At 39.6% G+C, this 22,014-nt stretch overlaps 1 protein-coding gene across 1 annotated transcript; it reads left to right on the plus strand.

Moving 5' to 3' along the window:
• Nucleotides 1-6,193: 6,193 nt before the first annotated feature.
• On the plus strand, nucleotides 6,194-8,496 carry LOC130989045 (E3 ubiquitin-protein ligase UPL1-like). The gene is made up of 7 exons (XM_057913040.1): nucleotides 6,194-6,344; nucleotides 6,426-6,523; nucleotides 6,847-7,045; nucleotides 7,138-7,287; nucleotides 7,372-7,452; nucleotides 7,602-7,827; nucleotides 7,916-8,496. The coding sequence occupies exons 4-7, from the start codon at nucleotides 7,279-7,281 to the stop codon at nucleotides 8,011-8,013; spliced, it is 414 nt and encodes a 137-aa protein (XP_057769023.1). The 5' UTR covers nucleotides 6,194-6,344; nucleotides 6,426-6,523; nucleotides 6,847-7,045; nucleotides 7,138-7,278; the 3' UTR covers nucleotides 8,014-8,496.
• The last annotated feature ends 13,518 nt before the right edge of the window (nucleotides 8,497-22,014 follow it).

The raw sequence follows: 22,014 nt of genomic DNA on the forward strand, positions 1-22,014 counted from the left end.
TCTAGCGCCGTGCAGGTGGCCGGCGAAGGGCAACGGCTGCGGTGGTTGGGGCTTGAGCGAGAGGGAGAGATGGCGGGCGGTGGTGTGTGAGCCGAATTAAGAGAGAGAGTTGAGAGTGATTGAGTGTGAGAGGGCCGAGGGAGTATTATAGAGGTAGAGAGAGAGAGAGTTGCCTGCTAGAGAGAGAGAGTTACTTGGAGAGGAAGTAACTGCCCGGCGTGTGTTTCTCGCGTGGTTTCGTTAATAGATATCGAAATTAATACTCCTTAAGCAAAATATATATATGTATAGGGATATATTATAATTTTCGACATTTTATAATAAATCTCTCCCCTTAATATATAATCACGCCTAACTATTAGGCGATTAAGGCATCATAGCTCACTTCCGAATATAATTAAATTAGCATCCCTACTAATTTAGCACACATCATTATTATTAATAATCACAATTGCTTAATTAATATAAGCAATTAAATTTCACATGGCAAATAATCTCTCCCAATAATATTAATCGCGCTTGATTATTGGGCACTCTCAAATAATTAAATTAATAAGTAAATATATATATAATTACAGAGGCACTAATTATAATTACAAATTAGCATCATTGCTAATTTGTTAATAATTCACTTTGCCAATAAATAACACAATCACTAACTTAATATGAGCCATTAAAGTTTATAGAGAAAATAATTTTCTCTAAAATTCTTCCATTGCATCATAGGCGAATAAACTTCCCATCGGCTCATGAAAAAAATAAAAAATATCGTGTATGCACATATATATATATATATATATATATATATATATATATGCATACACGTTTCCAAAGAAAACTAGTGATTCTTACGTCCTTAATGGACGTGAAACTCATTCATGTGCGATTAGAGATTCTCACAATCAACCTAGGTTTATTCCCTTGACTTGTAAACTACGCCACATATCGATAGGTCCTTTTTATTCCCTAAGTAAAAATCCTGAAAGTTTTAAATTCCCACCAAAATATATAATAAAATATACATATATTCTGGAAGTAAAAATGGCGGGTATTACAACTTAAAACTGATTTAATACCCATATCCATGGATAGGTTCAGTTCAGGCATAGAGACGAGCTTAGGTTCGCTCAACTCGAAGCTTATTGGCATTTTAAGAGGATTTTCGAATTTTAGATTTTTGACAGCTTCATTGTGAATATCAGTCCACTTTGAACGCTCGCCATTTTCTGCTCGGTTGGAGTTAGGAGTCGTATCTTATACCGTTAGAAAGCCACATCATGTGTGTATGTGGCGCGCTAGGAGAGTGACACGTGGCGGATGTCTTTTAGGGGCTTCCAAGGCAAAATACACTCAAGAGTAAAATAGGAATAAAAATTTTGAAAATTTTAAAAAAATTATAATAAAAATTTTCTTTTAATTTTTTTTTCTTCCGAGAATTCATTTTTTATCCCGCGACCTTCTTCAAACTTAGGCATGTAATTGAACACCAATATGCATAAAGGTAAACATAAATAAGGATGACGCTGGATAGAAATATGCATGGAAAAGTATCAGTATGTGACCCATCCGAAAAAAGTATGATCCGTCAAGTGACCAACAGCGAGAGCTACCTGGCGGTGTCACATAGTGACCAATCTGCCTAGGCTCAAACCTCTCATCGCTAAAAACAATCTGATTTCTCCTATCCCATAACCACCAAAGCAAAGAGATAATACCCAATTTCCAAAACGAGGCGATCAGAGAGCTGAAATGCGCATTCCAAGCCATAACTAAGAAGCTATGAATATCAGGACACTGAGCAAGGCCACCTTCCTAAAACCACTCGAAAAACTCCTTCCAAATCGGTTTAACCATGGTGCACTCCCAAAACAGATGGGAAATCGTCTCCTCAGCAACACCGCAGACAGGGCATCGATTGGGTCCCAGAATTCCTTGTCGAATGATGACTGATTTATGCCTAATTGTTCTTATTTTGGGGGTTTGATCGTGCTAAGTATGAGTTAATTGTTCTGGAATTTGGTGCGTTTATGTGTCTATTTCATGCTTTGTAGGAGTTTTTGATTAAATGGGAGGAAGAATGCTAAGTTGGAGATTTTGGATCAGAAATTGCTTATTTGGGCTCAAAGTGCTGCCCAACGCTGATAATCACTTGCCAGCGCTGAGAAGGCCGCAGCGCTGAACAGACTCGCCAGAGCTGACCAACACTCCCCAGAGTGGCCAAGGTAGCCAGAGCCGACCAATACTCCCCAGAGCGGTCAAGGCAGACAAAGCTGACCAAACTCGACAGAGCTGATATTCACTCGCCAGAACTAGCAAGGTCGACAGAGCTGGCATTCATTCGTGCAGAGCTCAAGCTGCCAGAGCGGGAAATCATTCACAAGGCCTCTAGAGCTACCTACGTATCCAGAGCTGGCAATCACTCACAAGATCGCCAGCACTACTCCAGAGCTGGCAATCATTCACCAGCGCTGCCGAGACTTGCCGAGCACTTTATCCCTTGCACTTTCCTGTGCGCACACGCCTGTCTTGATGTTTGGCTGAGGCCCATTTGATTGTCATTAGGGTTGATGAAAGGCAGTCTATAAGAAGGGCTTAACGTTCATGATCAAAATTAATCTTTTACCTCTAGCAATTAATCCTCCGCCTCCAGCACCAAGAACATTTTAGGGTTTTTCTAGTTTTCAGAGTTCTTTGAATTTTTCAAGATTCTGTTCTAGTTAGCTTTCCAGACACCAGTTTCTTAGTTAGGGTTTACTGCTTTCATTCTTAATTCTTACGCCTAGAGTAATTCAGTAGTTAGAGATTATTTCCAGTTATCGCCATTACTGTAAGTTTCCATTTATTGTCTAGATAAACTCTAAGAATTATTCTTTCAATACAGTTTCTATTATTTCTTTCCGTATGCTCTTTAGATTTATTTTGCTTAATAATTTCATTCTCTGTCTAGATAATTGTTATTTATATTGCGCAATTAGTTTAATGAATTATTGTTTTTTCTCAAGAACCCTAGAGTAGATTTCCATGCTTTTTATTCCTGCGTACTATTTTAGTTCTTGCCTAGATAATTTTACTTGCTTTATTTCTTGCCTAGATAATTTACATGCTTTATTTTAATTACGCGCTAGATAAAACAGAGAGAAAGTCAGCCCCTAAAATCTTGATTAGAGTGTTTAGGTTTATTTTCTGTTATTTGTGTGCAACACGAGAGAACACCCTGTTTAGCCTTCCTTGAGAGACGACTTGGGTTAGCTTATTCCACTGCAATTGATCTCGTACGATTGCGAGTCAATCTAGCATAGTGTTTAGGTTGAGTCAATGACATCCATCGTTGGCAAATGATTATGAATAATGCTCCAGCAGATGATGGAGCGCCGAATAAGAATATAATTCTCCCAAATCCAATCACCCCAAACAACTTTGGGATAACTATGGCAATTAAGAGAAAAAGCAAGGGCTGCCGTAACCTCTCCCTTGACCGAGGGCTTCTAGAATCTGGAGTAATTTCTTCCCTCAATGGGCAAGAGCAAAATATCACAAACCGTGTCAAGAAGTTGAATAATGAAATCCTCGGAAAAATGCCACGTCCCATCAAAATAGTAATCCGCCACCGATTGATTGAGGAAATCGTGCATAAAGTGCGGGACATGAAAGCGATCACCTAACTTATAACCAAGCCAATCATCACGCTAAAAATAAGTATTAGATCCATCCCCAATATGAGAGTAGGTATCATCCACCAGATCACTCACATTATCACGAATGCTAGTCCACACATGAGAGGAAGCTAACGAGGTTTTAGCATGGCCAAAATTATTGAAATACCTCGTACGAAGAATTGAATACGTGAAATCCGTTCCTTTAATCAAATTCCAAGTGAGCTTCATCATAAAGCTTTTGTTCATAATATCGAAGGACCGAAGACCAAGACCACCCTCAGTGCGAATAGCACAAACACGAGACTAGTTTACCGGGTAGGTAGGACGCTGATCCACACTGCCAGTCCAAAGGAAATTCCGACATTTCCTATCCAAGCTGTAAATGAGCGACTTCAGCCAACGATAAACCATCATCGAATGAATCACAGAGCTCTGTTAATAGAAATACATAAAGAAATTATAATAGAACGATATAACACATTGAACATCAAATGTTAGAAATTGTTTGAAGTATACCTCTTCTATAGCATTGGCTATATCCTTCCATTCCAGTCTAGGATGAAGTGTGACGTGCTTCCGACTGTTTCTATTAATCTTACTAAGTTTCTAAAATTCAATCAAGTACTAATAGTTACATATGCTATATAATCAATCACCAAAAATAAGAACAAAAAATATGATCTAAGACAAACGAAAAAGAACAAAAAAAGGTGTAGGACACAGCTCCGAATTATATAGTCATTATGCACAAATTATTTAACAAGCAACAATGTATTTAAGCCGTTAAAAGAATTATGATTACTTTAACATGTTGATATAATAATTGTCTTCAAATTTTTCCTTTTATGAGGTGCACAAATTTCCAACAAAATACTATCTCATGCATTGAAATTGCAACACTCAATAAATGAATTTAACTATGTTACCAATTGCAAGCTAAACATCACAAATTTTAGAATTTATTTGATGTATAATACTAACCTTTGCATTTTTAGAACTCCAATGGTTTACCAATAAAGGTCATTGATCAGCTTCCACCCTTTGGGGACATCTTGACAATATTTGATGTAGTTCGCTTTCAATCTATTCTTCCAATCCTTCAGAGTTTTTCAAGTTTTTTCAGATAATTTTTTTTGTAACTGCCCGACAAGTTTGTATTTTCCTAGAACCAAAAAATTGAAGGAATATTAAATTGAATTAATGTTCCGTTTGCCCGATGATCGTTTCTTGGATTATTATTAATTCATCATACAACGATTAATCCTAACATGCTCCTATGAATTAACAGCTGCACACAGGTGTTAGGATTTACTTACTTGTGAATTGGATGCACAGATGATTGATGATCGTATCGAACAGCTCCAGTTCTGATATTCTAGACTGTATCCCGCTCAATTCTCACCGTTGGATGGACAACGAACTGTGAGAAATCCCAAGACAGAAAGCTCCCACGTTTCCTGCGCCTCCTCTCAGTTCTCAAACCCTAATAATTATCAGTGTGTATTTCCTGAGAGCTGACAGCTGTATTTTATAATAAAATACAGTGAGGGGGCGCATATTAGGGTGTAGGGGCGTCTTCTGCCTTTCTCTGGGCTGGGAGACTTTGGGCCAGTCCAGGGACCAGATACAAGGAATAAAGATGGGCCTCAAATAAATTAATTATCTATGGTCAGCCCGGACCATAATTAATTTATAAATATTAGTTCATTCCACTAGAGAACCAATATTGATTTACCCCTTTATTGCCGGTGATGAGTCGGGGCTTGTATTTAGACTTATTAAATCCTCGTATTTAAAATATCCGACATCCATTAATTAATTAGAGCTTTGACAGCCTGAATTAATTAATCTCTTTGTAATCCTTAAGCAGCACCACTCAAACCTTATTATTGCGCCTGAACTAAATCAACCTGCAGGGTTTAGCGCAATAAACATTATTGAGCTCCTTAAGGGGATGTCATTATCCTATACGGATACGAGTACCAATACAGATAATCAGATATCATATATTAACCGCTATCACCCAAGATACAGAGTACTCAAGTTACTATATAACTCTTGCTCATAGTAAGTCAAAGTGATATATAGACGAATCAATATATATATCTGACATCTTATTAGTATTAAGATCTTATAAGTCACCGAGATCTCTAATTCTTCACTTAAGTCAGATAGAAGAATATATATCTCACTATGGTCACTACAAGAATTCAGCACATAGACAACATGAAATAGACAACAGAATTTAATAAATATGTTGTTAATTATTATACAGACAACACAGATGGCGAAATATGTTGTCTATAACCATAAAAATATATGGTCATAGACAACACAGTTTTAAACTTGTTGTCTATGACCGTTTTTAGACAACAGCTATTAATTTACGTTGTTTATTAATTCAATAGACAAGGGCTTTTTACTTTGTTGTCTTTATTCAATATATATAGACAAGTATTTCAAACCTATGTTGTCTATAACATCATTAAACAATAGATTTTTAAAACACTGAATTTGAAAAATGAATAGTAATATTAGCATCCACACTTCCCGTAAACAAAAAAAAACTAAGTTCTTCTACCCCTCTCAAAAAACTAAGTTCTCCACGTCTAGTTTAACAACCGCTCCTCCCCGCTGTCGCCGCCCACCTCCCCACCGGCCGCCGTCGCCGCCACCTTCTCCAGCCCGGTGCGCTCCCTTCTACCGTAACTCACTATGCATCAAAACCCCCAAAATCCTGCCCTGATTTTTTCTATTTCTCTCTTTTAGCGGATGACTGCTCGACGATAAATCGACGCTTCCTGCAGCGAATTTTGCTTCTGCATCACCTTCACCAATCGGACGGCTTCAGAATTTCTGTTATGGAGGTTAAGGTTACGAATTTCTGTTGTGGTAACAAAAATCGTATCGTATTTTGCAGCTTGAAGCAATCGAGCCTTTTGCCTTCTTTCTGTAAAAAAATTCTCTTCCTTCCCAAGCAGCTCATGAATGGAAATTTTCCATCTATGAGGAACACTCTTCACTATATAAAGGGTGTCATAATGTAGGATTTTTCATCACATTCTGAAGTAAGGCCGCATATATTAATTTCTCCCTCTCATTTTCGTTTCTTGGTGGTATTTGAAAGGATTGTTGGTGAGCTTTAACCTCCATAGTTGCAAGAATTCGACTTTTGAATTCTGCATACCAGGTGCTCGAGAAATTGCTTGAAAGAACTTTACTCTTATTTTAACTTTGCTTCCTTCATCAGCTTTGCTGTGTTCGTTCCTGACCAGGCTCCTCTCTCTTTGGAACGGAGCCCGTCGAATTGCTCCGCGCCTTTTCAGCCAAATCCTAATTCTGTATATCAAACTGAACATCTCTCTTATTTCAGATTTGTCGGCCGCGTGGTAATTGTCTTGGGGACCTTTATTGAGTTTGGTTTTTGTTTCACCTATTCATCATTTCACTAATTAACATTGTTATACCATGTTTTCTATAGGTAGCCAAAGCATTGTTTGATGGACAATTGCTAGATGTATATTTTACTCGGTCCTTCTATAAGCATATCCTTGGCGTGAAGGTAACCTATATATCATGATATTGAGGCTATTGATCCTGATTACTATAAAATTTGAAATAGATGCTGGAGGTGAGCGGGAGTATGAAGTGAATTACTTAATTTAGCATAAACTCATTACGTAGTTCCTAAATTACTTTGGCTCATTTTCTGCAGAATGTTGTTAGTGACATACCTGATCTGACCTTTAGCATGGATGCGGATGAAGTAAAGCATATTCTTTATGAGAAAACAGAGGTAAGAGAGATTATTCTTTTAGTTGTTACTCATTTGCGAGTTTCCGAATTCCTTATTACTAGTTTTTGGAGCTTGGCAAAAATATTAGAGGTCACCTAAAAGAGTTCAGAACTTAACTCAGTTTTCCCTGATATGCTTATAATTGGAAGGTTACTGATTATGAGCTCAAACCGGGAGGAAGAAATATTAGAGTGACAGAGGAGACGAAACATGAATATGTAGACCTTGCTGCTGATCATATCTTGACAAATGCCATCCGCCCCCAAATAAATTCGTTCCTTGATGGTTTCAATGAATTAGTGCCACGGGAGCTTATGTCTATTTTCAATGATAAGGAGGTTGAATTATTAATTAGTGGTCTTCTAGAGATCGATTGTAAGTTGGCAAAACTTATCTAATTTGTCAAATTATCATTGGTTTGTTTTAATCATTAAACTTTGGAATGATTTCAATGTCTTTGCAGTGGATGATCTGAAGTTCAACAAGGAAGATATGGCAAGATTACTCCAATTTGTAACAGGCACTTCAAAGGTGATTCACCTGAAGCTGGAATTGTTTTAATTTATCTATTGCTACAGTTAACTTTAATGGCATTATCTTGAGTTGTTTTAAACCACATTCACACTTTGAATGTTGCTTTACTTAGTGTCTAGGCTCTTATTGAATCCCCCCACCAATTTGTTTCCTTAGGCATACTCTACAAAGTGTTCAATGTATTGATTTAGGGTTCTGTTATGTTTCTTGGTTTATAAATTTCTGTGCCTGACATTTTCATTTTGATGTGTTTAGATGTGTTCAAAATTTTGTATAATTTTCTTGGTAAGAATGATGATGAAGGTAAATTTGATATATATATTTCTTTTGTTTTATTTATATTTAGAGATTTAGATGATTTTATATCTTAAAGTCGTCGTATTTTATTTTGCTCATGTAGATTCAAGCTAGTTGGATGGTTGATTTGTTGGACGATTGGTGGTGAATGAAGGCATAATTAGTTGGAGATTGTATTAAAGGTTTTTTTTAGTATATAAATGAAGGCGTAATTAGAGATGATACAATTTTGGATGCAATGGATTTTGATGAAATATCAAACAAAATGTTTGACTTTTATGGTATTAGTCTAGTTTTTATTAGTGGTTTATTAGTATTATTTGGTTATTTGATGTGTAAGTATTTTATTTTTGTCATATATATTGATATTATAAAACATGGATCTAAATATATTATATATTTTTTTTAATTTTGTCATAGAATAGACAACAGATATTAAATGTTGTTTATAACCACTAGGTATGTTGTCTATATTATTATAGACAACAAATATTATCTACGTCTGTTGTCTATGTTTAAATAGACAACAGATAATATGTGTTGTCTATGACCACCCCAGAATAGACAACACTGATCTCAACAACAAACATTTTCACATAGACAACATTAAATATCTGTTGTCTATGTGCAGAATTCTTGTAGTGGGTCCTATCAATACGTATTACGTACCAGTATAGATAAGTAGTCAAGACAAACTACTTCCATCTATACCGCAACCTAAACCAATAACTTGTCCTAGAGTTATTTCGGTTGTGATAATATTATATCTCTTAAGGTTAATCCAATTATATGGTCTTCTGTGATCTACAACACACCATATAATCTACTTATATAGAGATAAAGAACATACATATGCAATCATGAACCCAATCAGATAGGAGATTAAATAGTGAAAACAAGAATCATTGTATACAAGCATAAAACGTTCTTGCTTTCAGTATACAAATCCAACAATCTCCCACTTATACTAAAGCAATTTTTTTAGTATACAATGTGTCTAAATACTAGCTATTACAACATCCACTTCACTCTTTATTTCTTCTCCCACTTATACTGAAAGTTTTTCTCTAAGTGGGTGGCATCAACCGCAGCCCCATCCCTCGAGCATGCTTCTCGTAGGCCTTTTGTGGTAAGCTTTTCGTGAAAGGATCAACTAAGTTCTCCAAGGTGTTAATCTTCTCAACTAGCACATCTCCTTTGCTTACGATTTCTCATATGATGTGGTACTTTCTCTCTATGTGTTTGGTCGCCTTGTGGCTCCTGGGTTCCTTAGAATTTGCCACTGCACCCGAGTTATCACAATAAATTATGATACTCTTAGGCAAATTAGGTACCGCTCCTAGATCTAAGAGGTAGTTCCGGAACCATACAGCCTCTTTAGCAGCTTCGGAAGCAGCTACATACTCGGCTTCCATGGTGGAGTCTGCAATGCACTTCTGCTTTGCACTCCGCCATGATACGGCTCCACCTCCCAAGGTAAACACATATCTAGAGGTAGATCTCTTCTCATCCCGGTCAGCCTGGAAATCCGAATCGGTGTAACCCAAAGGAAATAGACTGTCTGACTGGTAAACTAGCCTATAATCTCGAGTCCTCTTCAGGTACTTGAGAATATGCTTTACCGCAGTCCAGTGTCCTGGTCCAGGGTTCGACTGATTTCTTGCAACCATGCCAACGACATAGCAAATATCAGGTCTCGTGCAAAGCATTGCATACATGAGGCTACCTACGGCGGAAGCATAGGGTATCTTCCTCATCTCCTCAACCTCACTAGGCGTCTTAGGACACATGTCCTTAGACAGAGGAATGCCATGTCTAAAAGGTAGCAAGCCTTTCTTGGCATTTTGCATGCTAAAACGAGCAATCACAGTATCAATGTAGGTCGCTTGAGATAAGCTCAACATCCTTTTCTGGCGATCACGGACAACCTTGATCCCCAGGATGTACGCTGCATCTCCTAACTCCTTCATTTGAAACTGTTCGGATAACCACTTCTTTATGTCCGATAATAGCTCAACATTGTTGCCAATGAGGAGGATATCATCTACATAAAGTGCAAGGAAAACCACGTCGCCATCGGCATCCAAACGGTACATGCAACTTTTGTTTTCACAGCGAGTAAATCCATAGGATTTAATCATCTCATCAAAACGCTTGTTCCATGACCTCGAAGCTTGCTTAAGTCCATAAATGGACTTCTTCAACTTCCAAACAAGATGCTCTTCGCCCTTCTTCACAAACCCTTCGGGTTGCTGCATATAGATGTCCCTTCCTTCTTCAAGGAAACCGTTTAGAAAAGCGGTTTTGACATCCATTTGCCAAATCTCAAGGTTCATGTGGGCTGCTATGGCAAGGAGTATTCGGATAGACTTAAGTATGGCAACCGGCGAAAAAGTTTCATCATAATCTATACCCTGTTCTTGGGTATAGCCTTTCGCCACCAGTCTAGCTTTAAAAGCTGCGACTTCGCCATCCGAATCTCGCTTTCTCTTGTATACCCACCTACCACCTATAGCTTCAAAGCCATCAGGTAGTTTAGTTTTCTCGTATACACCCATAGCAGTCATGGATTCTATTTCAGAAACCATGGCGTCGTACCAAGAATCTGCATCCTGATCTTTCATCGCTTGTCTATAGTTATTAGGGTCGATATCCTTTTGTTCATCAACAGGAAGAAGATCCGAAGATTCTCCCAAGAACATAAATCGATCGGGTTGAACTACAACCCTCCAACTACGACGAAGCGGTGGTGGTACAGCTGTGACAATGGTTTGTGCAGTATCCTGTGGTGCATTCACTTGCACACTTGGCTGGGGTGATGGAATCGCCTGCCCATTGCCTTCGATTTCTTGAAGGAAAATCTCGGACTTAGACTTGTGTTTATCTATATAATCCTGTTCCAAGAATCGTGTATTGGTGCTAACAACCACTTTCCGATCCTTAGGATTATAGAAATAACCACCTTTCGTTTCTTTAGGATATCCTATAAACAACATTACTTCACATCTAGGTTCCAATTTTTTCGCTTCCTTGTCTAGCACGTATGCAGGACAACCCTATATCTTTATATGGTTTAGACTGGGCTGATGCCCATACCATAACTCGATAGGAGTTTTAGGAACCGATTTGGAAGGCACTAGATTCAGCAAGTATACCGCTGTTTCCAAGGCATATCCCCAAAACGAAATAGGCAATGATGCATAACTCATCATTGATCTTACCATTTCCAAAAGAGTTCTATTTCTTCTCTCCGCTACACCGTTCTGTTGGGGAGTACCCGGTGCAGTCAATTTGGGATGTAATCCCTGAATCTGACAAGTATTGCAAGAACTCGTACCCGAGGTATTCGCCACCGCGATCAGACCGCAATGACTTGATAGATTTACCCAATCTCTTCTCCACCTCCGCCTTGAATTCTTTGAATTTCTCAAAGCATTCAGACTTGCGTTGAAGTAGGTAAATATACCCATATCTTGAGTAATCGTCAATGAAAGTGACGAAATACTCATACCCTCCACGAGCCTTTGTGGACATCGGTCCACACAGGTCAGAGTGAATCAATTCTAACACATGCGAGGCCTTATTCCCCTTGGCTTTAAAAGGCCTTGCCGTCATCTTTCCTTCTATACAGGATTCGCAGGTTCTAAATGGAACAGCTTGAAAGTCTTTCAAGACTCCATTTGAAACGAGCCTTTGGATCCTATTTAGATTGATGTGGCCTAACCTTAGGTGCCACGCATGCGTATATTGTTCATGAGAATAATACTTCCTCTTATTAGGACTAGGACAGATTTGTGATGTAGATGCAACATGGACAAAATTTTTAATTGGACATGTAATAGTATAGAGAGAGTTGTTCAAAATTCCAGAACAAATAGTCATGTTATTTTTCATGATAGAGACGCCTCTATCAAAAGTAACAGAATATCCATCCAAAAACAATTTTGAAACAGAAATTATGTTTCGCCGAAAATCCGGCACATATAAAATATCTCTCAAAACTAAAATGTCATCACCAAAACATAAAGATAAATCTCCAATAGCAACAGCTGCGACCTTCGACGCATTGCCCATGGAGATGGTGATCTCATCACTTTCCAGCTCCCTTGTCGGCTTGAAGCCCTGCAAGGTGTAACAAACATGATTAGTTGCCCCTGTATCCACTACCCATGAATGAGTAGAAAACGAAGCTAAACATGTCTCAGTTACTAAAACTTGTGACGTACCTTGTCCCTTTGCCTTGAGCATCGGACAATCTTTCTTCCAATGCCCAGTCTTGCCGCACTTGAAGCACTTCCCTTTTCCCGTCGGCTTCTTCACGCCGCCGCTAGGGCCGTCACCTTTGGCTTTGCCACTCCCACTAGCTTCGTTGTCATTCTTACCCTTTGGACCCTTCCACTTCTTTTTCCCGCCTTTCGACGAAGAAGTAGATCCCTTGGCAGCGACAAGAACCTCTTTCCCTTTTCGCGTGCCCATAACTCCCTCTGCCGTAACCAGAGCATTCAACAACTCATTGAGAGTATAGTTGGCCTTGCTCATAACGACGTTGAGACGGAAGTTCTCATAAGATTTGGGGAGAGTGTTGAGGATGATATCGACTTTGGCTTCGCCTTCGATACCCCCTCCTAGCAGATCAAGCCTGTCAAACAAATTTATCATATGCATGACATGATCGTGCACAGAACTACCGTCGCTCATCTTACATGCCAAGATTTCTCTCATCATGTTAAAGCGGGCAGATCTTTCGGACTCCCCATAAACCTCAGAGAGATTTAACATGATCGTAGTCGCATCGTCCATGCCCTGATGCTGGAGTGGCAAAGTTTGCGACATAGTCATCATAATTGTAACACCCCGCTTTTTACCTGTTTATAAATATTTTGAGATTTATTTTTAAGAGCACCGAGATATAAAAATAATCTTATGATGAGATGAGATATCCCAATAGTATGAGCTATTATATTTTCGATGATAAGATTGGAGAATGAAATACTTTGAGGAAATAAGGATGTTTAGAGATGTTGATTGAACTTTGATGTAGTTAAAATTTTCTTTTCTTTCAATAGTTGGTGGCAGCTCTGGCGAGCCGAGCTCTGCTCTGGCAGCAGAGCTAAATCCGAGCTCTGCTCTGGAAGCAGAGCTGAAGTTGAACCGAAGCAGAGCTGATGTTGAGCCTAGCTCTGCTCTGCTCTGATAGCGTAGCTGAAAGCTCTGCTCTGGAGGCAGAGCTGAGTCGAGCTCTGCTCTGGAGGCAGAGCTGAAAATTCGAGCACAACACTGGAGACCAGAGCTGACTTTCAAGCCAGAGCTGAAATTGAGCTCTGCTCTGGCCGAGTCAGTGAGCTCTGCTCTGGCCGAGTCAGTTAGCTCTGCTCTGGCCGAGTTAGTTAGCTCTGCTCTGGCCAAGTCAGTGAGCTCTGCTCTGGCCGAGTCAGTTAGCTCTGCTCTGACCGAGTCAGTTAGCTCTGCTCTGCCGAGTCAGTTAGCTCTGCTCTGCTGAGTCAGTCAACTCTGCTCTGGCAGCAGAGCTAAAACAGAGCTCTGCTCTGGAGGCAGAGCTGAAGTTGAGCTCTGCTCTGGAGGCAAAGCTGATGACGAGCTCTGCTCTGGAGACAGAGCTGAAGACGAGCTCTGCTCTGGAGGCAGAGCTGAAGTTGAGCTCTGCTCTGGAGGCAGAGCTGAAGACGAGCTCTGCTCTGGAGGCAGAGCTAAGACGAGCTCTGCTCTGGTGCGGAAGAAGTCAAAGCAAGTGGATGGATGGATAAGATATTTATGCAAGTGGATAATTAAGCATGTGTTATTATCCAAATACTTAAGTAAATGAGGTTATATATGTATAACACCTTTCTCTTTCATCCTCACCATAGCAGCCGTCCCTTTCATCTCACTTTTCTCTCTCTTTCTCCATCAACACCTTCCATTGTTGGGCATAACCAAAGCTCCATAGATCAATTCTACACCATAGAAAGCTCTTAAATCATGCTCAAAACATCTTTATCTCCATAAATCAAAAGCTAGAGTGTGATCAAAAGCTTGGTTTCAAGAAGGAGGAGCTATACTTTTCTCTTCAAAAATCATAGAGTAAGCTTCTAAATACATGAATCTACTTATATCTAAGCTTTATGAGCATGTAAATAGAGGATCAAAGCATGAAAACATCACCTTATCTTTTCTTTGTAATTTTCGAAAATTACTAGGGTTGGAAGTCTTCTAAAATTTTGTCGTCTTCTAACTAGTATATGCATGCTATTAAGGTGTTAATTATTGGTCTTTGAGTGAAAAGCATGATTTAATTTAAGATATGGTTTATAAAGATGTTGGTTGTGTGATGTTGGAAAGTTGAAGTTCATGAAGAAAGTAAGGGCTTAAGTATAAAAAAATGAGCTTATGAGATTGTAGCTATGATTGTTGATGAATTAAAATGATGATTAATGATGATTGATAAAGATTATGATGAATTGGTTTGACTAGAAAATAAAGTATGCTTGGCTATATGCTTAAAATGGACTAGGTTGATGAGATAATTGGCTAGCTTTTAAGCTACTGACTTGATTGAATTCGACAGGGTTATTGATACCCAAAAACCTTGAAATTTTTATGGTATATATATATAAGTGTTAGGAACGTTCATGTAAAATTTGAGGTCTTTTGGACATCGTTTGTTACCCTTGTAAATTATGAGTCTCCAACTGCAACTTTCTACCGGAAGTGTGGAAGAAACTGATATTAGAGTCACTTTTTCAGTAGCTTATTCTAAGTTTATGGTTTCCAAATTTTTATATGAACAAGGTGAGCATGTTATCTAGCTACCCATAAAAGTTTAAGTCTTTTTGACAAGATCTACTATTTTTCTAAAATCAAAAATTTCAGTTACACAAAACTGTCGAAAATGGTAGACTGTAGGAAAATGGTCATATCTCTTAAACCACTTAGAGTTTTGCAACCTACTTTTTTTTAAATGAAACTAGACGTCGAGAGGTTTCAAACGGTATGAGTCCCAAACCCAGGAGAGTTCCGAGGTAAAGCAGTTTATTGCTTGAAGTTGGGACAGAGTATATGAAGTCAAGTATGGTTTTGCACAAAGTACACCTACCTTTGATTTAGTAAATTGCATGTGTTAAAGACGATAACTATACACCTTAGTAATTCATAAAAAATGCTTATGGGATACATATATATATATATATATGTGTTTATATATATATATAACACTTTTTCCGAGTTTAATTTACTTAACCAAATTGGTTCTCTTGAGATATTAAACCACTTAGTAATATCATTAGGCATTATGTGAATTATCGAGTATATATTAAAGAATGTGATATAACCTCATAACTTTAGTTTGTGATTGCTAAAGGTTATCTGGGTTTGTGTATTTAGAAGTCTTTCCTTAATGAGCATATTAACTTAAAACTTTGGTATGTGGTTGATAATGAAATCGATGAATAATTAGGAAGTATTATTATAAAAGTATTTTGGTTACGAAGAGTGATTAGTTACAAGGAAACAATGAGAAGGGGAGACTAGTATTTAGATGAGAATAGTAAACCTAGTAAGGATTTGTCTGATTGACGTTTATTTTATTACATGAATCGTCTATGCCATTAATGATATCTGAAGACACGAGTCAAGGGCATAAGTAGGATTTCTCCGAAGTACGAGGACCAAAGCTAAGATTTCAAGGTGGGCATTACTTTCTAATACTTCTATTACAGGCTTTCTAAATGATGATTTTGATGATGTCTATAAGTTTTAAGATGATAAATTGATGTTTGAACTAATTAACTTGCCGAATTTTGATGACGACGAGCCTGTATGTTACCCTCTACGGATGAAACGATTTCGGGTCCTGCCAAAGGCGGGATTGTGTACACAGAGGTAACTGTGAGCTGTATACCGGGTTGGCCGATTAGAAATGACCGTGAGCCGACTGTCAGGTCGGCCGGTTACGGTGCTTGAGAAGAAGGCCTACTTCTCAGTACCATGATGATGATAAGTTGTAGAAGTGGTACTACATGCTAAGTATTTATGACTGCAGTCTATTTTTCATTACTTTATGATGCTTATAATTTATCAATTGCTTACACAGGTTCTTTTAAAAGAAAAACCCCTGTGTGATGTATAAATGTCAAGTTAAATAATAGCTCTAAGAGCGAGATTGTTTATTTTCGGCTTATGTCCACTGAGTATTTTATACTCAGCCCTGCATGTATTTCTAAATGTGCAGGATGAGCAAGGAGAGAGATTGGGGGATCGCTGGAGGGCTGTTGTTCATAGACGACCTTTTTAGTACCGTATTTTACTCCTATACGGTAGTGTGATTAGTTGAAGACTAGCTATGAACTTAATTAGGATTGTTACTCTCAGCTATATGTCTTCATACATGTAGTCTGATCACGTTATGCTGTGCTACCCTGAACATTATGAATCATTGTAAATATTTAACTATACTCCCTTTTGTTTTCGTTGACAAGAACCTTGATACTTTTGAATGTATGAAGCCGACCATGTTTCTATTAAGTTTGATGGTATTTTATTGCTTTAACTTGAATTATTAGTAACTTCCGCTTGATGAGTCTTCTAGTTTGCTTGTTTTTACCCTATCATTTTATTAGTCGTATCGATACCCAATCTACGCTATCACTGGCTAGATGTCGGGCTGCGACAGAGTGGTATCAGAGCAGGTCGTTTGCTCTGAGTTTCATTCTTGATTAAGTTCAAACTCCTTGATTGAGTTAAACTTTCACAATTGAGCCAAATGATTGATTTCAACTATCCTTGAGTTGAGTAAATCTTTTGATCTCATTTACTCATGAGACTAAATCCTACCTTGAGATTGAGTCTAGCCTACCTTGAATCCTTAGGCTAGAGTGAAAGTAAGATTGAGAGTAAGTCTAAAACAACACCTCAGCGCCCCATCTCCTCCGGCTTATCAAGGTAAGCGTTATTATTGCATTGTTTGATGTTGAAATTTGTTTGTGATGTACTAACGAGATATGTAATGTTTTGATGGATGGAACTGCTTGAGGTGATGGAATATGATGTGAGCTAGTGGTTTTGGAATGAATGGAGAAATATTAAGGCTAGAATAGCCAATGCACCACCGTACCAAACGAGATTGAGTATGTCATTGTTTGAGATATATCAAGTAAGTTCCTTATCCTTGATGTGATAGAAGTTAGAATTTTATTCCAGGATGCAGCGACGTTTAAGAGAGATGATGCGCCGATGGTTCAGGGACTATAGGCCCCAAGAAGGGGATACACTCGGAGAATTTTTAGCCCACTACCATAGACGATGGCTAGAGGCTACCTTATATGGGATTGATGAAGCAGAGGCTATCACGAGTTTGATTCCACAGTTACCACCTGAGTGGCAAGATTGGGCGGCTTCACTAGTGCCGCAGTATATAGTTAGGACTGAGTTTGGTCGTTTTGTGCGGGCAGATTTTAGGGGTTTTGTAGCGACGATTAGTCACCGCTACTTTGTGTTTGATGATCCCCCATCACCACCATATGATGCACCCCCTCTTCCGACAGATCCTTTCCCGATTATACCCGCACCCCCAGTTGATGAGGTTCCGTATGTTCCGGAGCCATTCGTGCCTGATAAGGCCGTTGTTTTTGAGCCCATTGTTCCGGATTCTGCTGTTCCGGAGTCGGGCATTCTGCAGACTGGGACGCCATACATGGACTTTGATCCATTTCATTATTTGACATTGATACCCTTTCCCAGTGCTGATTTGCCTCCTTGGGAGCCGGCCCCAGCGACATCACCATTATCATTGCCTCATTCAGAGGTTATACCACCTATTCCATCTCCGATGCCTTGTACTGAGTATGTGCCTTTTGATCCTTACCCGAGGGTTACTCCTCTACCTGAGCCTGGCACACTTGAGTTTCAGCATTATATGCATCCTATTCTATACCCACCATCCAGAGATGCACAGGAGGGACCATCTCATCCAATTCCGATTGATAGTGATGATGAGGACCCAGACGAGGAGACGCCAGAGATGACAGTTGGGCATGGACAGACCCGACCACTACGGCGTCGGACCACTGCTGACGGAGTCGATGTATGGGAGCCTATTCCGGAGCCACCTGTTTGTTACCCGATGGTAGACACAGATGTTGAGGATGAGACAGAGGATGATGATGATAGTGAGGAGACCGAGCCTAGTGAGGATGAGGAGATTGAGCCCAGAGAGGATATGACAGTAGATGATGCGGGAAGTAGAGTATCCGGAGATGCTTTCGGTGGGACTGGATGGGTCTGAGTGAGAGTAGCTACATATGATGATGGGATGGAGATGCTTATATGAAGATAGATGTATATAGTTAGAGATGCATAGTATAGTGTGTATATCGGTATCTAACATATATAGATGCCTAGTACGTATGACGACCATTTTGATAGAGCGTCATAGTATGTATTAGGGACTTTTTGCTGTATATATCCCTTTTTGTAAAAGTCCTCGTAAGAGGCAATTTTTATATATATATATGATAATGACCCGAGGGTCTTTTATAAATAAGAGTTTTGTTTTATGCTTTCATATTATGATGTTAAATACAAAAAGAGATTTTCCACTAAGAGATATAAATGTTATAGAGGTAATATGATGTTGAGTAAGAACCCTAAGATCGATAATTTAGAAGAACTAGTTTTAAGAGTTGACATATGTTTCTTTTTAAGAATGCCGCCAAGAAGGAGATATAGAAATCAAGAAGAGGAAGAGGAGGAACAAAGAGAACCTACGCCACCACCACCCCCTCCACAGCCAGAAAGGAGAATAGAAGAACTCTTTTTGAGGCAAAATCCACCAACATTAAATGGATCAGGAGATCCCACTGAAACCGAGGAGTGGATTCGAAGTATGGAGAGAATTTTCAGATTCCTTAGATGTAACGACGCTGAGCGTCTCATGTGTATGTCGTATCAACTTAAGGGATCCGCAGATTTATGGTGGGAAGCAAAACAGAAAACGATGAATGAGGAGCAAATAACAGCTCTTACGTGGGAGCAATTCAAAGAAGCTCTTTGCGAGAAATACATACCCCGAAGCTATCGAAAGAAGAAAGAGATGGAGTTTATAAATCTGAAGCAAGGGAATAAGACGGTAGCCGAGTATGACCGACAGTTTTGCGATTTGGCTCGATATGCTCCATATCGAGTAGATACAGATGAAAAGATGTCGGAACTGTTTTGCTCTGGATTAAAGCAAGAGATACGAGTTGTTTTAGCGAGTCAGAGTGCGCTAACCTACGCTGAGGCTTTAAACCGAGCGCTAGACATGGAACTGGCAATGCAGCCAGAGAGACCGAGTCAAGGCCCGATGCCACAATTAAACCTGAGTGTTCAAGCGGGAAACCAACCTTTTGCTGGACAAGGCCAAAAGGGTAAGAGAAAATGGGATGACCGAAGTCAAGGTCCCAAGAAGCCGTGGCAGAGTCAGAATGCGCCACCGCAGTTTCAGAACAGAGATAAACGGCCTTATGTTGGCCCAGCTGCTCCAGCAGCAGTTTTTCAAGGACCGCGAGGGTTACCGCCTTGCCCAAAGTGCAATAAACTACACTTGGGAGAGTGTAAAATGGGACAGAATACCTGTTACACCTGCGGAAAGGTCGGGCACTACTCGAACCAGTGTCCAAATCGTCAGCAAAGTGGAAGCGGAGGACGACCGAGTCAGTTTCGGCCGCAACTCAAAGCAATGGAAGGAATTCTACCACTACCTCCACCACAGCGACAACAGCCAGCCTATCGACCACGTCAGTCAAGAAGGCAACCCCCAGCCCTGCAGGCAAATCAACAGCATCACCAGAGGGTGTTCGCACTTGAGCAGAAAGCACCAGAGAAGAATCAAGGAAATTTGACAGGCATAGGCAAGTTGAAAGGAGTGCCTATAGTAATTTTGTTTGATACTGGAGCTTCGCATTCTTTTATCTCACATACTTGTGTCGATACGTTAGAACTGAACATAGAACCTGCTCCACAACATCTAAGGGTAACCACTCCCATAGGCAGAACTATTACGGTTTCACGTGTGTGTCTTAACTTAGAATTTGAGTTAGGATCAATACAGCTTAAGGCGAGAAACCTGAGGGTAATGCCTATGTGGCATTTGGACATCATTTTGGGAATGGATTGGTTAGAGGAAAACCACGCGATGATACAATGTAAGGAAAGACGCATATCATTTCAACCTCCCGGCCAAGAGTCTACCTCTTTTATTGGCATTGAGAGGAAATGGAAAAAGATGCCAATCATCTCAGCACTACAAGCCAAAAAGCTTTTGGAGAGGAATGATACAACTGCGTACGTTGTATACTTAAATCAAAACGAGGAATCAAAGGCAAACATCGACGACGTGTCAGTTGTGCGGGAGTATCAAGACGTTTTTCCTGAAGCTTTGCCAGGGTTACCATCCGATCGGCAACTCGAGTTTACGATCGACCTTGAGCACGGAGCCGCACCAATATCAAAAGCACCTTATAGAATGGCACCGGCAGAGTTACAGGAATTGAAGCTCCAACTACAGGAATTGTTGGACATGGGTTTCATTCGACCCAGTGTTTCCCCGTGGGGAGCACCCGTTCTTTTCGTCAAGAAGAAAGATGGCAGCTTGAGGTTATGCATCGATTATCGTGAGTTGAATAAAGTGACGCTGAAGAACAAGTATCCTCTGCCCCGAATAGATGACCTGTTTGACCAACTACAGGGGGCGAATACTTTTTCGAAGATTGATTTAAGATCGGGATACCATCAACTGAAGATACGGTCAGTAGATATTCCGAAAACGGCATTTCGTACAAGATATGGACACTATGAGTTTATAGTGATGCCTTTTGGACTAACGAATGCCCCTGCTTTGTTCATGGACCTCATGAACCGGGTTTTCCACGAATACTTAGATAAGTTCGTGGTAGTCTTCATCGATGATATCTTGATTTACTCGAGAAGTAAACAGGAACATGAAGAACATCTAAGGATCGTGTTAGAGAAATTGCGAGTTGAGAAACTTTACGCTAAGTTTAGCAAATGCGAGTTTTGGCTCAAGGACGTCAATTTTCTGGGCCATATCGTTTCTGCAAGGGGAATTGAGGTAGATCCAACAAAAGTACAAGCTATACAAGAATGGAGATCACCAACTACGCCGCATGAAATACGCAGTTTTCTAGGGTTAGCAGGTTATTACCGAAGGTTCATTGAGGGCTTTTCAAAAATTGCTAAGCCAATAACGCACCTGCTAAAGAAGGATGTCAAGTATGAGTGGACTGACGCGTGTGAGCGAAGTTTCCAAGAATTGAAGAAGAGACTCACCACTGCTCCAGTGCTAGCTGTTCCAAGGGCAGATAAAGAGTACGCTGTCTGCACAGATGCGTCAAAGAATGGTCTAGGATGTGTACTTATGCAAGACGGAAAAGTGATAGCTTATGCATCACGACAACTTAGACCACACGAGATGAATTACCCGACGCATGATTTAGAATTAGCAGCAGTGGTACACGCATTGAAGATATGGAGACACCATCTTTATGGAGTACGGTGCGAGATATACATCGATCACAAGAGTCTCAAATATTTCTTCGAGCAAAAGGATCTCAATATGCGACAGAGAAGATGGCTCGAGTTAGTAAAAGATTATGATTGTGGAATTAATTACCACCCTGGAAAGGCTAACGTTGTAGCTGACGCTTTGAGTAGAAGTAATCAAGTAGAATTGGGATT

This window comes from Salvia miltiorrhiza, chromosome 6 (assembly GCF_028751815.1).
Source record: "Salvia miltiorrhiza cultivar Shanhuang (shh) chromosome 6, IMPLAD_Smil_shh, whole genome shotgun sequence".
NCBI classification, from domain to species: domain Eukaryota; kingdom Viridiplantae; phylum Streptophyta; class Magnoliopsida; order Lamiales; family Lamiaceae; genus Salvia; species Salvia miltiorrhiza.